The following is a 16996-nucleotide window of genomic DNA, read 5'->3' on the forward strand; positions in this document are numbered from 1 at the left end:
CCAGTGAAATATGATTTGCCCTTAATCTTTAAAGATAGTATTTGCATGAATTTTTGTACAAAATATACTATGTCAAGCCAGTATTAGGGTAGTGCAAATTCTCTGGTTCTGATACATTACTTTTACACACAGCTTTATTTTTTATTTTTTTTTATTAGTTAATTTTACAGCATTATGCATGAGACCAAAGCCTAAATCTTTATAAAAGAAATAGAAAAGGATAAAATAAAGTACTATAATCGGGTAGTAAGTGCTACTGTAAAATGTAACTGCTTTAAATATTTATAATCTTTTTTTAAATCTGCGTTGCTTTGGTCACTCTGTTGCACTATACAAACTATATTCGTAACCCCCCACTTCTAACTTTAAGCTGTCATTCTTTAAAACAGTGATTACTCATATATTCCTATAGATTTATAGAATTTACATTTATATATAACATAACACTTCTTTCAAAAGTGCATCTGCATTACAGTCCTTGACAAAAAAAGATAGCAATACAACTTTCTGTATTAAAATGTAGTTGTAAAATGATGTGTATATCAAAGAGCATCTGTGTAATTATATCTGTTTTAGTTGCTTTTAAAAATGATCAATGATTACCAAACCAAAAAATATTTTTCAGCGTTTTTCTGAATTTATACAACCTATGGTTTATGGCTCACAAAATCCCTTTGCAAGGCCTATTGTGAAACAATTAGAAAACGCGACATCTCACAAACCCAGCGAGGAATTTGTAAAAAAAAATAGTCTCGTAAAGTACGCTAACATGTTTGATTGGGATTTTTTTGCGCAGATTTCCATTTCATGTCCTACGAGAGTGAAGCTGTTGGAAATGAGCGTTAAACAGACGGTGGCACCGGATTCTGAGACATACTGTGGTGTCTGCAATCGGCTGCATCACTGCAGGTTAACCTTTAACCCTCCGGTCACCATTTTAATACTGTACATGGCCATGGTGGCTGATCAACATCTGATCAAATCACCAAATCAAGTACTTGTTTTAAAAATAACATTGTTAGCTTAATGTTTGAATTGTCTGCCACACTCAAACGCTGGGAATTACAGAAAGGTGCAGGATAATATTTCACCCCAAAAATGAAAATTCGTCATCATTTACACGCCTTTATGTCGGCATGTTCAAAGACGACGTTGTGGAGAATCCTCACGCAGCACTTTTCAATACAACAGTTTATAGCAACAGAAAAATAACAGCATGAGTTTGGAACATGATGATGAGTAAATAATGAGCATTTCTCATTTTTGGGTAAGTGATTAATTTTACGCTGTAATGAAGCGCAGCTGGTGCAGACACCGTAAAGCGCAGGCATGAATGAGCAAACACATATACTCGAGCACCATTCCTTTTGTTCTGATGTCCCAAAAAAAAAAGTGGGTCAAAACATGTTACCAGATTTAGAATATGCAGAGAATATTCCAAAAACATTTCAATTCAAATGGTTTCCAAGAAACAGGAAAACAAAATGCATGAACAAATAATCTGAGGTGCTCTTCAAGCTCGCACAGACATTCACAGAAAGACATGAACACACCGCAGTCGACAGGGGGAATGCTGGGATATGATCATCTGAATATTTGACAAAATAACCCTGAATTCATCCATCGATTCCAGGATTTACTAAGTGTAAATGGTCATATATTTTACATAAACCTGAGATAATAATTCACATAAAATCTCAATTAATTCAGTAATCAATTGTCAATAGAATATGTTTAAATTTCAGTTAAATAAAAAGTTCACCCAGAGAAAAAAAAAATCTTTTATCAGTTTTTTAGTATCATTGAGATAGTATTATACATAATTCAGTTTTTATGTTGTTGCTTTTTAAAAAATCTTTTATCTTTTTAGTTTTGTATTTGAAACAAAATACATCTTCCGAATCCACTTTTGCTATTTAGCGACGGAAAAAGCTGTCAGCGCACCAGGCGCATGTTGTCCCGAGTCTCTTAATGAGTCATGGGTGTGTTTTGGGGTGTAACATGCAATGAACCAATCAGAGTCTCATCTCCCATTCCCTTTAAAAGCCAGTTGTGCTCGCACCATGACGGATTCGCTGTTGACATGGAGGAAAGACTGAACGCTTCTCCAGAGTGGAATCATTTTATTTTTAATATTTAAAAATGTGTTTGTGCTGCTCCAGATGGACGCGACAGCATCTGCTGTTTAAACAATGCGGCGCTGGATGTGAAAATGATAACTGGCTGTATGATAGGGTCCAAAATGTTTCCCAAACAGCAACATAGTGTCTGCCCAGATCCGGGCCACAACTGGTAGATGTGGATTCCACTCGTACCGTATGTGGGCCGGATCCGGTCTGGGTCTCACCCTCATGTTACTCCTCTATCAATTGCTTATTCCTGTGGATAAACTTTTGGTCTTTTTTCTTTTCTTTTCAAAATAATAAAAGAGACTGAAGACGGACACTGTCACTTCACGAGTGCATGATTCAAATTCATGAATGAATATTTCGGTTTCAAATTCACAGCAGTTGATCAAAGTGGTACATTGTCAGGGAACAAAGACTTATATTTAAAGGCTTAGTTCACTTCAAAATGAACATTTCCTGATCATTTATGAAACTGCCTTACTTCCTTCAGTCAAAAAGAAATTACGTTTTTTGAGGAAAACATTCCATGATTTTCCTCTACATAAGGGTTTTCAACTGCAACCAACGGGTTGAAGGTCCAAATTATATATATAATTTGTATATAATATATATAAATGTTTTTTTTTATTTTTATATATATAATGACAGATGGTTTGGCTAGATAAGACCCTATTCCTTGTCTGGGATCGGATCGTATAGAGCCTCTGAAACCCTGCCTTTGAAACTGCATTGATTTGGACCTTCAGCATTTTGGTTGCAATTGAAATCAATGTGAAGAAAAACATCATCCTGGAATGTTTTTTTCGAAAAATGTCTTTTTGACTGAAGAAAGAAAGACATAAACACCTTGGATGAGATGGGGGTGGTTAAATATCAGGCCGTTTTCATTTCGAAGGGAACTAATCCTTTAAGTCTGCTCATCCCACCATGCTGTCGTATGAATTCAGCAAACCTGAAATACAGAACACGAGTGATACATGAGCCACTTTAACCATATATTTATGCTGCTTTTGTGTATTTTTGGAATCTTGAAAGCTCTGGCCATTATTCATTGCAGCTAAATTGAAAACCAACAGTGAAAAATAGTTCAGAATTTCTCCTTTTGTGTAAAGAAAAGCATCGGAACAACATTAGCGAGTAAACGATGGAAGATTTTCCATTCTTGGGTGAACTATTTTAAAAACAAAGAAACAACTCAGTATTTGCTGCCAGTCATGGAACAGATCTTAATTCGATCATATGCATTTCCATACGGTGCTGAAACTCCGATGAGATAAAAAAAAAAAGAAGGTTTCATGGGCTGCTTCAAAATGTTGAGCACCTCAGGGGACCGTTAAGCTGCCACCCCCAGAGAACCATCACGGCAGGTTTAGACAAGAGCAGAAACGGACGTGACGAATGCGAGTTGTCGATAGAAATCGTGTATGCCAAGTCATTGCGTTAGCCTGAGAAATGTCTGAAATTGATTCGCAAAGCGCAAAAAAGGCACATTTCCCTTTTTTTGATATACCTTTGTAAACATTTCAGCAGTGTACATGCAAAAAAAGAGAAAATATCGCTAAAATATGTCTTTCTGAAAGTCATATTCCGTCTGCTCCGAGTACACGACTCTGCTTCGTCCTTTGTCCTGCTCCACAAACATTCGTGAAGAGCGAACCTCACCTCTTTCCTCTGAGAATCAAGCAGAAGCGATTGTATCCCTCGATTCAATCGGGATGTTCGGGGGCAAGCGGGCAGGTTGGACTAGCGCTGGTAAGGGAAAGGTGGCGTTAAGGCATTGTTATGATCTAAGGCAGTCATTTCTGGTGGAACAGAAGAGGCTTGACACTCCCGTCTTTAAATTTTGGTAGCTGATGGCTGATGATCTCTGCCAGCATCTCGGGAAACTCCACGCTCAGAGATTTATTCACAAACATGTAGAAACATAAGTTGAGAAGCCCCTCCACCATCTGTGGACAGAAGTAACATTTCAATAGAGCTTTTACACACCAACAATACACACAGTACAGCACGTGCACAGACTCGCAAATGTCAGTGTGGTACAACTCTTCTGATATCATAATGAAGAACAAAACCTAGTTTGGCATAATGTGGCGTAAATTGCTTCTTAGATAAAAAAACATTTGAAAACCTTTTGCCTACCAAAGACTCCAGCCTTAGGCTGTGTGTCCACCAAAGCGTTTTTTTCACGCTGCTGGCTGGCGTTTTTAATTGTTTTCAATGAGAGCGCCGCGTTTTTAGAACGCCTGGGGCGCACCGAGGCACTGAGCGAGTATTTCACGCTCACGCGCTGAGCGCTCAGCGTTTTTTACTGGTCGCAGAGAGTTGAAGAATGTTCAACTTTCAGTAAAACACAGCGTTACTCATCACTGTCACTTTTAACCCAGCCGGCCAATCACAGTGGGGGAGGGGCGGGATAAAACACAACACAGACCAACCGCCACATTCTGCGTGTCGTCATCAGATGACAACAAGCAATAATAACAGAACAAAATGATTTACAACAAAAGCCAGATCAAATACTTTAGATTGGATCTGCAGTTTTAGATAGATTCAATACAGGAACAAACTCTGTGAAATTAGTAAGACTTCGGTGGATTTTCCGTATCATAACAACAAGCAAAGAGTCTCAACTGAAGAAAAAAAAATGCTGCCTGCCAAAACGCTCTCAAGCGCTGCTCACAGCGAGGTGGTTTCAGCAGAGCGCCTAGCGTTTTCTTCTGGCTAAAAACACTTTGGTGGACACACGGCCTTAGAGTCAAGTCAATGGTGCAACTAGGGTTGCGAAATTCTGGGAATTTTCAAGGCAGGAATCTTTCCATGGGAATTGACGGAAATATGTGGGAATTAATTGGAATAAATTGGGAAATTGCAAAATTACAGGCTAGCCTATACAGGGAACTTCAATATAGCAGCGTAATCTTGGTTAAAACAACCAGATTGAATTCAATCAAAATTAAATGAAAATATAATTTATTTCTGTGATGCAAAGCTGAATTTTCAGCAGCAGTCCTTCAGTTTTCAGTGTCACGTGATCCTTCAGAAATCATTCATATATGATTCATTATCAATGTTGGAAACAGTTGTTCTGCTTAATATTCTTTATAACCTGTGATGCTTTTTTCAAGACTCCTTGATGAATAAAGTTAAAAAAAAAAAAAAAAACATTTATTTAAAATAGAAGTCTTTTGTGACAATATACACTACTGTTAAAAAGTTTGGGGTCAGTATTTTTTTTTTTAAGAAAAGAACACTAAGAGATAGTAAAGACTGTTATAAAATATTTCTATTTCTGTTCTTTTTTAACTTTTTATTTATCAATATTTATCAATCTTGAAAAAAGTATCACAGGTTTCTAAATCAGAATATTCCAATGATTTCTGAAGGATCATGTGACACTGAGATAAATAACATGCATACAAATTGCTGCAATAGAAATATTAATTTTTCATATGAACTAAATTAGAATTAGCTGGAAATGATATCAATATGGAAAAAAATTGCAAAAACTAACATGAGAAACATGTTGTGTTACACGTGTAACATTTATATATATATATATGCTTTTAAATGATACAGTTTATATAAATTTCCCTAAATTTCCAAATTAATTCCAATGTAAAGTTTCCAAATTGGAATATTTCCAAAATTCCTCATGGAAAGTTTCCAAAGTTTTCCGAGCCTAGGTGCAACGACATAACATTAAACATTAAAGTGGCCCATTATGTTTTTGTTTTTTTCCCCGAATGAAGCGGTGTTATACAGTATATCGCTGTTTGTGAATGTTAATGTTCTTTAAAGTTGTAAAGTGCACACTAAAGTTATTGTTTCCTTTAAGAATCGACTCTGTACTGCCTAGACGAGTCGTTTGTCTTTCGAATCCCTGTGTGTGACTGTTCTACATCACTAGAAAAGACATTTGCACAATGCCCGTCTATGATATACGCTGTCTGCCCTCAAACGCGTCATTTTACTGACGACTGCTTCTCAAATCTTGGAGTTCAACATGAGATCAACAGATCAACTCAATCATTGAACAATGTGGTGATGTGCTAGCCTAGAAATCTAGACGCACCCTAGCGGCAGCAAATCTTGCGTGCTTCTAGTAAACACAGAAACTGGCGAACGGCGGCGGTCTTCCGAATCAGCTTTGACCACGACTCTGGAAGACTTGGAGTTAAGCTTTTCTCTGAGAAAAGAACAAAGAACGGCACTGAAGTCATTCTTAAGAAGGGAAGATGTGTTCTGAGTTTTGCCGACCGGATACGGTGAATGTTTAATCCATCAACGAGCTCTGTTTCACCTTCGTTGCTCTGGTTGGTGTAGCGCTATCCTATCGCGTGCAGAGGGAGTTTGAAAGACAACCGTTTATCCGCCCCTCAGATTGAGCTGTCAATGATGAGTTTCCAGACCAAACATCTTGATGTGGGTCAGGCTTGTCAGGCTAGTGATATGCAGTGTATATAATGAGAAACTTAAACCTTTTATTTGTTTTGTTTTTAACCTTTGATTGCATGTAAACTCAAAAATAAATGTAGGAACCTTTAAAATAGAATAATAGGGGCACTTTAAATGATATCATAAGGAGGACCACTGCAGACTGTGTCAAGGTCAACAAGTCTTAATTTCAGATAAAGTCAATTTTAGACTTGATTTTTAGATAAAAATGTTGGCTTGTTTTCAGGTAGTAAAATGTAATGTGGTAAAACCTCCAAAAACTATAATATTTATAGATAAATATATATATATTACATGATTTGTGTAAAAAATACTTTTGACAATTATGACTACAGTGTTAATACATTCACGAGTAGCACTTAAACGATATATCACCAAGGCTGATACAGCGGCCGATATCTGCCTTTTTTTTTTTTTTTTACTATCCCGCATTTATCAGACCATATTTTTTTCTGTTTGGCCGTGTCGTAAGCGGGACTTTCATTTTGCTAACGCTGAGAACCCAGCACACATTCAAGTTTACTTGTTTAGTTTAACAGCTCTGTCTAATAATAAATAGAAAAACATTGTACCGTAATACTTTTTTTTAATGTACTTTCAGAATTCAGTCACCCCGGAGGCGCATTGCTCGTCGTTGAGTCATGTGGTGTTCAAAGTTCAGATAATCACAGCACCATTTTTTTCATTCCTGAATGAATCAGCGTTTTTGAAGGAATTGGCTGTACGAGAGGTTGAATGACTTGCTAATAAAGACAGTAAAATAAGCCATTATAAAAGGCACAGAAAATAAAATACCGCCTGAATGTTAAACAATGCCGTGATACAGGTTTTTGGTCATACCACCCAGCACTAGTAGCCTCCTGCAAAATTCAGCTCAGACCCTAATCAAACACATCTGAACCAGCTAATTGTGTTTTTTAGGAACATTTGATAATTGCAGACAGGTGTGTTGGAGCAGCACTGGAACTGAACTCTGCAGAAAGGAATCGGAACAGGATTGGGCACTCCTGCTTTAATGCGGTATGTGCAGTAGGTATGCAGGCCAAATGTTTGCAATGTGCTGACCGCACGGTTTCATACTTGCATGAAGTGTTTCTGGCCAAGCATGTTTTTGCTCTCTTGTATGCACAATTATAATATCAATGCCAATAACGTCTCTTGTTTGTGTTTGCTGATCATAAGAGATGCCCGCTTACCTCCTGCATGGAGTCCAACAGCTTAGTGAGCTGGTAGAACCTCTGCCAGTTCTGGCTGGAGTTCTCCTCTCGTTTAACAATGGCTTTCCCCAGCTCCTTGATGTACGACATGCGGATTTCATCAAACACAGCTTGGCTTTTAAGACCATCCTTTGGTACTGTGAAAACAGATGGGGTCAGGATGACACATTAACATCACATTATTGTCTTTTAATCAAGAAAATATGCATGTCATTAAAGAGTAAACGAATGCCACATGCAAATACTAAAAGTGCATTCACACTCTGACAGAGCATTTCACTTATAGGAACATATTAACGTGTCAGAATTGCCCTCATTACAAGTTATGGACTAAAAATCTGCATCTTTTATGAAAGCTCTGACTTGACAGTAACATAAAAAATAAAATTTAAAACCAGGAAACTCTATGCATTGAGAGCTGGGGGTGAAAACTTTTGAATAGGATGACGATGTGTATTTTTTTTCTTATTTTGTTTAAAGACCATATATATATATATATATATATATATATATAAGCCTTTCAGAAGCAACAGAAGATATTCCCCAAAAGACAAAATACGGTAAGTATAATTTACCCTGATCTGAGTCACCCCCCCCCCCCCCCCAGCTACTAATGCATATTTTCTTTCTGAAGCATCAGTGATTTGAGTCCCTCAATCATCCTCAGTTTGAAAAGATAAATCTCAAAATAATACAGCCACTGCTGAAAGGAGTTCAAATATGCAAAAGATGCTGGAAACCTGAAGAATTTGCAGGACCTGGAGGCTCAGGACAAACAAGAGACTCAAGAACAACCATCACAAAAAAAACCCCAAAAAAACAACTGATGATCCTGGATCATCCAGGGAATGACAAAGGGTTAAGAATCAAGGCTATGTAAACTTTTGAACGGGGCCATTTTTATAAATTCAACTTTTACTTTTCATGTAAAATATCTTATTTGGGCAAATTTGGTATGATTCCTCCTATTTTGTTAAAACTATTAACATTTTGCAGATTCTGCAAGGGGTGTGTAAACTTTAGAGCAAGACTGTATACACTATATTGCCAGAAGTATAGGGACACTCCTCCAAATCATTGAATTCAGGTGTTCAGGTTCACTTCTGTGGCCACAGGTGTATTAAATCAAGCACCTAGCCATGCAGACGCTTCTACTAATATTTGTGAAAGAATGGGCCGCTCTCATGAACTCAGTGATTTTAAGCGTGGTACTGCGATAGGTTGCCACCTGTGAAATAAGTCCATTTGTGAAATTTCCTCACTACTAAATATTCCACCGTCAACTGTTAGTTATTAGTTACTGGTATTATAACAAAGTAGAAGCAATTGGGAACCACAGCAACTCAGCCACAAAGTGGTAGGCCACGTAAAATTAAAGAGTGGGGTCAGCGCATGCTGTCAATAGATACAGACTTCTAAACTCTTGTGTCAGCTCAAGGACAGTGCGTAGAGAGCTTCATGGAATGGGTTTCCATGGCCGAGCAGCTTATCCAAACCTTTACATCACAGAGTGCAATGCAAAGTGTGGGATGCAGTGGTGTAAAGTACACCGCCACTGGACTGCAGTGGAGACGTATTCTCTGGAGGGACCAATCACACCTCTCTTTCTGGCAATCTGATGGATGAGTCTGGGTTTGGCGGTTGACAGGAGAACAGTACTTGCCTGACTGCATTGTGCCTAGTGTAAAGTTTGGTGGAGGGGGGGTTATGGTGCGGGTTGATTTTCAGAGGTTGGGCTTGGCCCTTAAGTTCCAGGAGAAGGAACTCTTAATGCTTCACCATACCAAGACATTTTAGACAATTTCATGTTCCCAACGAGGGGGATATAGTCTTAAAATGATATCACTGTATTTCAAGAATATTTGTGATAACGATATTTATGACGATATAGAAAAAAATATATGGAACAAAGTTTTATTGGTTATTGCAGCTGGTAGGCAGCAGCATAATATATTATATATATATATATATATATATATATATATATATATATATATATATATATATATAGTTAGGAGGCTGGTCAGCAAACGTTAGCTGTAGTTCGACTGGATTCTGCCACCGCACTTCTCTCTGATGATGACGCATAACTAACGTAACAGTGGGGGAAAAACTGCGGTTTGTCCGATGATAACAGTCACGGTGTCCGTCAGACTGGAGAAATTTTCCTGGTAATGTGACCAAAAATATTTAAGACCCTAGGGAAAGTAAATGCGCCAAACATCATCACATCAATATCTCACTGATATCGCAATATGACACTTTTTTATCATGTAAAAATGTATACCGGTATTATCATGGACAGTGAGATATGGCACACCCCTACTCCCAACTTTGTGGGAACAGTTTGAGGATGGCCCCTTCCTGTTCCAACATGAGTGTGCACCAGTGCACAAACCAAGGTCCATAAAGACATGGATGAGCGAGTTTGGTGTGCAGGACCATTTGGGATGAATTAGAGCGGAGACTGCGAGCCAGGCCTTCTCGTCCTGACCTCACAAATGCGCTCCTAGAAGAATGGTCAAAAATTCCCATAAAGACGCTCCTAAACCTTGTGGAAAGCCTTCCAAGAAGAGTTGAAGCTGTTATAGCAGTTAGAAATGGAATGTCATTAAAGTTTTTGTGCATGTAAAGGCAGGCATCCCAAAACCTTTGGCAATATAGTATATACCACCTTTGTTTATACTGTAAAGAGACTACACCATCTGTGAGGGCCCCAGAGGCATAATGCCCTGTGTTGAAGCACCACTCTTGCAACGGTTCAGCCGGTTCACATACAACTCAAAGGAAAGTATGCAAAACTGAAGTAAATATGAATGCGTTTCATGTAATGGCTGTCGTCCCTGAGGCATTCAGATTGATGGCGTATCAGCCAGGGATTTGAGGCCTGGGGATGCTGGATTCCAGCCAGGGCAAACACAAATGAGCTTATGCAAAACGCAGAAGTTGTTGATAGTCTTGGTGGAATTATATCCTAATCTCTTATCAGATAAGACACCGGGATTTCAACACAGAGAGCTCTGATACACGAACGCTGTGGTTCATCTGAAAGTATGGCAGTTTGTTGGGCAGTCATTTAATTTTGTGCAGTATAACCTATTGCCAACTATGTTTATTGAAAGTACAACAGGATGTAAGCATTCCTTCTACATTGTTCTCATTTAACCTCTCTATGTTCATGTTCAAGTGAGCAAATGGTGCTGTTATCATCTGGGTTATTTTCCATATTTAAAGAATATTTTAGGCTCAATTGGCTGCATTTGTGGCATAAAGCTGTGCCCAAAATATATTTACTTCCCTCCTTTTTTTTGGAACAATAAAACTCACCTGGTACTTTTACTTTTGCTGCAGAGACCTTTTATGTCCTATACATGTGTCGTATTTATGTCTGCATGATAATCTGCATGAAATCTTTTAGGTGATGATACTGTTTGAAGTTATTAATAATGGAAGAATGAGGAAGTAAAAAGTGGAATGTGCTTGATGTTAAAGGAAATATGAATGGACTAGTTCACACAAAAAAATTTACTTCAAAAATTGGAAACATAGCTACTGTAGAAATGGTTAAATAAAACCAGAGAAATTACTTGAATAAAAGCAATTTCATTAACTCTTTTCCCTGCAAACACAGAATTTTCAGTTATTTATGAGAAAACGCATCCTTGCCAAACACAGAATTTTCCGGGTTTCTAGGTTTATTCGCTAGGGAACGCTATTACACATCTGCAGAATGAGTACAGAATCTCCTGATCAAAACACAAGCGAAGAAGCAGAAACAATTGATAACGGCTGTGTTCGAAAACCTAGGCAGCTGACTCGTTGACTTATCAGACAATGACTCTGCGGGGAGTGTTTTGTGCATGAAGGCACCTCACGAAACTAATTTCGGACAGACTTCTGTAACAGTTTAATGATCTACAGCTAAATAGAGAGAGCTTTGGTGAGAACTAAACAAATAATTAATTGCTACTAGTAATTTTTTTTGCTAGAAATGACATCACAAGTGGAAAATGTTGGTAAAAAACGTCTATTTACACACAAACTGACCAGCAAACCCAACTGTCACCCAATAGAACGCACAGGATTGTGGGATACCAAAGGCAGCGGAGGACACATATTTGCTGCCTTCAAAAATCGAACAGATGAAAGTATCTCAGAAGACAGGAAGTGAAGCTAACATTCGTACAATCGTTTTTACAGTCAACCTTTTGAAACCCACTTACTAGTTTATCCAAGGTAGTGTATTAATAAGCATGTGCGCCAATAAATAATAAACTGCTTACACTTCATTTTAAGGTGGCCTTGTAACAGTGTAACTATACAAATAAGCAGTTACTCTATAATTAGATGTAAGGTTAGGGTTATTTCAGGGTTAGTTGTTCGATATCATGCATCATTTACAGTTATTACTATAGTATAGTATGTTCATGGAATATGTGTAACAGGGACAATACAATAAAATAAAGGTTAGTTACACTTTATTTTACAGATTCTATTTTACAGAGTAATGTGCATCCTTATGGACATTTTTGTCTTTTTCAGTTTAGTGTTTTTGATAACTTTGCCTATGATAGTGCTAACTGGATACAATTTGCCACAGGTGTGTATTTTATTGGAATTGTATTATTTCACCCCCATTTTCTTTAAAAAGATCTATTTTGCACTAGGTACGCAAAATAATTCCTCTCAAGACCTTAAGGATAAAAATGTCCCCACTGAAACCCATCAAAACTGCAATTTTTAATCCCATTGCCATTTAACTATAAAATGTTGCAATCTTTGTTAATAGGCTTTTATTTTCTTGGCAAGACTTTACAATTATTTATTTTTTTGTGCTATTTTTTACCAGATGGTTTTTTCAAGTATGGTGTATAAACCAAATATTCACTTTATTCCTGTTTTCTGCTTCTGCATTTTATAAAGACAATTGGATAAATTATGCAGCCATAACTGTGTGGGTGTGTTGGTATGGATGTCAGAGTGTGGTGTTTATCTATGTAATTAAAAAATAGTGTGTGCATGTGTGTGCTTGTAATATGTGATATTGGTAATACAGTGGCCACAAAATCTATTTGGACATTGAAGTCACATGAAGGCATTAGTTCACCTCAAGTTCACACAGGCATTCTAGCAAAGTATCCACAGGTGTAGTTCTTCACATGAATTATAAACATGTTCCACTATTGTCTGATAAGGTGTCCAAATTCATAAATCATTTATTGTTTTAGTGTTGTCAAAAGTGCCGACTTCGGTACTGAAATTTATTTAGCTATTTTGTTTTGTTATATAAACTATATTGTTTTATCATTCGAAGCTACAAAATTGTGAATGTTGTGCTTTCTTTAAAATAAATACAATTTTACATTAATGCATTTCTCAGCATGACTTAGTAGAGCCGATGTTTTCTATTAATTGTTTTTTAAAATCTGGTCGATTCAGAATCGATTCTCAAAGGCCACAAATCTATTTTCCATATTAATTTATTTACGCTAACATTGAACATAAGATTAATGTAAATCTAATTACTGGTCATCTCCACTAGATGTCACCCATTTTCATTGCGTGATCTTACAAAGGAGCGAGAGGCGCACATCATTTATCCATTCAGTGTTTAAATGGCAGCTTACGGTGCGTTGTCGCCTTTTATAATGCTGAGGTGAAATGCTGTAGTAATACTAAAAATCTGCAGAACCATTTGATGTGACCACACACACACAGCTGAGCACACAACCGCTAAAAATAGATCACATAACTTACACGCGAATGCTTGCCTTGCATTAGGGTCAAACTTGAGCAGTCACTTAAGCATGTACGTTAGCCATTATAGAGATATTCAAATTATAGTCCATATACAGCGCAGGGTCAATTATTCAAACCCTAACAGCTTTAGCCACAGTCAACTTAAGCCACTGTCAATTTAAGCCACAGTCAATTTAAGCCACAGTCAACTTAAGTCACAGTCAATTTAAGCCACAGTCAACTTAAGCCACAGTCAACTTAAGTCACAGTCAACTTAAGACACAGTCAACTTAAGCCATGGTCAATTTAAGCCACAGTCAACTTAAGTCACAGTCAACTTAAGTCACAGTCAACTTAAGCCACAGTCAACTTAAGCCATGGTCAATTTAAGCCACAGTCAACTTAAGTCACAGTCAATTTAAGCCACAGTCAACTTAAGCCACAGTCAACTTAAGTCACAGTCAACTTAAGACACAGTCAACTTAAGCCATGGTCAATTTAAGCCACAGTCAACTTAAGTCACAGTCAACTTAAGTCACAGTCAACTTAAGCCACAGTCAACTTAAGCCATGGTCAATTTAAGCCACAGTCAACTTAAGCAACAGTCAACTTAAGTCACAGTCAACTTAAGACACAGTCAACTTAAGCCATGGTCAATTTAAGCCACAGTCAACTTAAGTCACAGTCAACTTAAGTCACAGTCAACTTAAGCCACAGTCAACTTAAGCCATGGTCAATTTAAGCCACAGTCAACTTAAGCAACAGTCAACTTAAGTCACAGTCAACTTAAGCCACAGTCAACTTAAGCCACTGTCAACTTAAGCCACAGTCAACTTAAGCCACTGTCAATTTAAGCCACAGTCAACTTAAGCCACTGTCAATTTAAGCCACAGTCAACTTAAGCCACAGTCAATTTAAGCCACAGTCAACTTAAGCCACAGTCAATTTAAGCCACAGTCAACTTAAGCCACAGTCAACTTAAGTCACAGTCAATTTAAGCAACAGTCAACTTAAGCCACAGTCAACTTAAGCCACAGTCAACTTAAGCCACAGTCAACTTAAGTCACAGTCAACTTATGTCACAGTCAACTTAAGTCACAGTCAACTTAAGTCACAGTCAACTTAAGCCACAGTCAATTTAAGCCACAGTCAACTTAAGTCACAGTCAATTTAAGCCACAGTCAACTTAAGTCACAGTCAACTTAAGTCACAGTCAAATTAAGCCACAGTCAAATTAAGCCACAGTCAATTTAAGTCACAGTCAACTTAAGCCACAGTCAATTTAAGCCACAGTCAACTTAAGTCACAGTCAACTTAAGTCACAGTCAACTTAAGCCACAGTCAATTTAAGTCACAGTCAACTTAAGCCACAGTCAATTTAAGCCACAGTCAATTTAAGCCACAGTCAACTTAAGTCACAGTCAACTTAAGCCACAGTCAAATTAAGCCACAGTCAACTTAAGCCACAGTCAACTTAAGCCACAGTCAATTTAAGCCACAGTCAACTTAAGCCACAGTCAACTTAAGTCACAGTCAACTTAAGCCACAGTCAAATTAAGCCACAGTCAACTTAAGCCACAGTCAACTTAAGCCACAGTCAACTTAAGTCACAGTCAACTTAAGTCAGCACGTTAAGGTATTGTTGTCCATTACCACAGCAACTACTCGTGTCCAGGAATTAAACATAGATTGTAAAAAAAATATAACCAAGTTTCTCATGGATAAAAAGTAAAAGTAAAGTAAATGCACATTTTTGGCAAAATTGCAAGAAAAGCTTGTTGTGTAGTGAAAATTGCTATTGTTTTAGAATAAATAGGCTATATCAAAACACCCATAAATACTTCTTAGATACACATTTTTTAGAATAAAGTTGCATCAAAATTGTATTTAACAATTGTATGGATTTGAAATAGAGATGCGTTCTGATTTAATGTAGGCCCTACTCAGGTGTACCTAAAATAAAAAAAAATCTTTTTAATTACCCACTTATCTTCACTGCTCTTTTTTTATAAATACCTATAGTATTTGTATTAAATCTATATTCATTTGAGTTTAATTGAGAATCCAAAATCGAATCAGAATCGAAATCGAATCGATTTGATGGCTTGTGAATCAAAATCGAATCGAATTGGAACATCTGAAACGATACCCAGCCCTATGACTTAGGAGTATGTACAGTACCTGTGCTGAGGAGGAGAAGCACTTTCATGCAGAGATACTCGTCGTAGGAAACCTGCAGCCGGACCAGCTCACTGGCAATCTTCAGCATCTGGTTACACTGGTCATTCATGTAGGGCAGTTTCATCCTCTCCCTTTAACACATACACACACATATTTATATTCTACAAGCATGTCACTGCACCAAAAAGAGCAAGAGAGAGAGAGAGAGAGAGGGAGAGAGAGAGAGAGAGAGAGAGAGAGAGAGAGAGAGAGAGAGAGAGAGAGAGAGAGAGAGAGAGAGAGAGAGAAAGAGAGAGAGAGAGAGAGAGAGAGAGAGAGAGAGAGAGAGAGAGAGAGAGAGAGAGAGAGAATATGCCACACAAAAGAGATTCAATCATGACGACTTGAAATAGTTTCAGCGTGATAATGAATGTGGCAATGTTAATGTATTTGGTCTTAGCAGACTAGAATTTCTACGCTGCTGCTGCAGAGCAAGTATGGACTTGCTACTGCTAATAGTTACAGAGACGTACAGCTGTGAGTATGTAAGATATGTTGCTGCTGTATAAATAGACATACATGTTCATAAATCTAATAGCAGATCTAGGCAGGTGGAGCTGGGGAGGTGGAGGGTTTCAGAGGAACTCTGGTAGTGTGCTGTAGGACTACCCTAAAGCACATACTAAACTAAAATATTTAAATGTTGAGCAAGCAATCTTATTGGCTGCAGGGTCAGCTGAGGCCAATCAGCTTGTGCCATGTGGTAATGACGTGATTGCTTGCAGATTGCAGCTGTGTCCCAAAGTCAAGTGCGTGCACTTCGAAGGCCGCATTTGAAGTGCGATTACGTCATACCGGCACTACGAAGACTGTCCCAAAGTGAAGGCTGCACCCTCTGAAGGCCGCATTTGAAGTGCGATTACGTCACAGCGGCACTACGAAGGCTGTCCCAAAGTGAAACTGCACCTCTGAAGGCCGCATTTGAAGTGCGATTGCGTCACATTGGCGCGACGAAGGCTTCCGCAATTCATGAGCGACTTCAAAATGCGCCCTTCGGTTCTCAGGCAAAGGAAGGGTACAGCAGATGGGACCTTCCCATAACTTCGCAGCCTTCCCTATCCCAGAATTCATAGCACACTGGTGACTACAGGATTTGACTGGTCCGCATTCCCGCGGCACTCGATCAGATTCCAGTTAAAGACGGTAGCGGTCGGTACCTCAAGTGTAGCCTGGGTACTATTGAACACAACAGCGCAAGCGCTAGAAGTAAATAAAACGTTCAACGTTAGTGCA

General features: G+C 38.1%; 1 protein-coding gene across 2 annotated transcripts in view; it reads right to left on the bottom strand.

The window, feature by feature from the left end:
* Positions 1-2328: 2328 nt before the first annotated feature.
* Positions 2329-16996, bottom strand: part of LOC137046631 (glucocorticoid receptor-like) — a 103251-nt gene continuing 88583 nt past the window's right edge. For both annotated transcript variants that reach the window (XM_067423927.1, XM_067423925.1), the window contains 3 exons: positions 15725-15855; positions 7784-7941; positions 2329-4078 (listed from right to left, as the gene is read on the bottom strand). In XM_067423927.1, the coding sequence (XP_067280028.1) occupies positions 3926-4078; positions 7784-7941; positions 15725-15855 (442 nt within the window). In that variant the 3' untranslated portion in view covers positions 2329-3925. The remainder of the gene's footprint in view (positions 4079-7783; positions 7942-15724; positions 15856-16996) is intronic.

The sequence above is a fragment of the Pseudorasbora parva genome, chromosome 18 (assembly GCF_024679245.1).
Source record: "Pseudorasbora parva isolate DD20220531a chromosome 18, ASM2467924v1, whole genome shotgun sequence".
Lineage (NCBI taxonomy): Eukaryota > Metazoa > Chordata > Actinopteri > Cypriniformes > Gobionidae > Pseudorasbora > Pseudorasbora parva.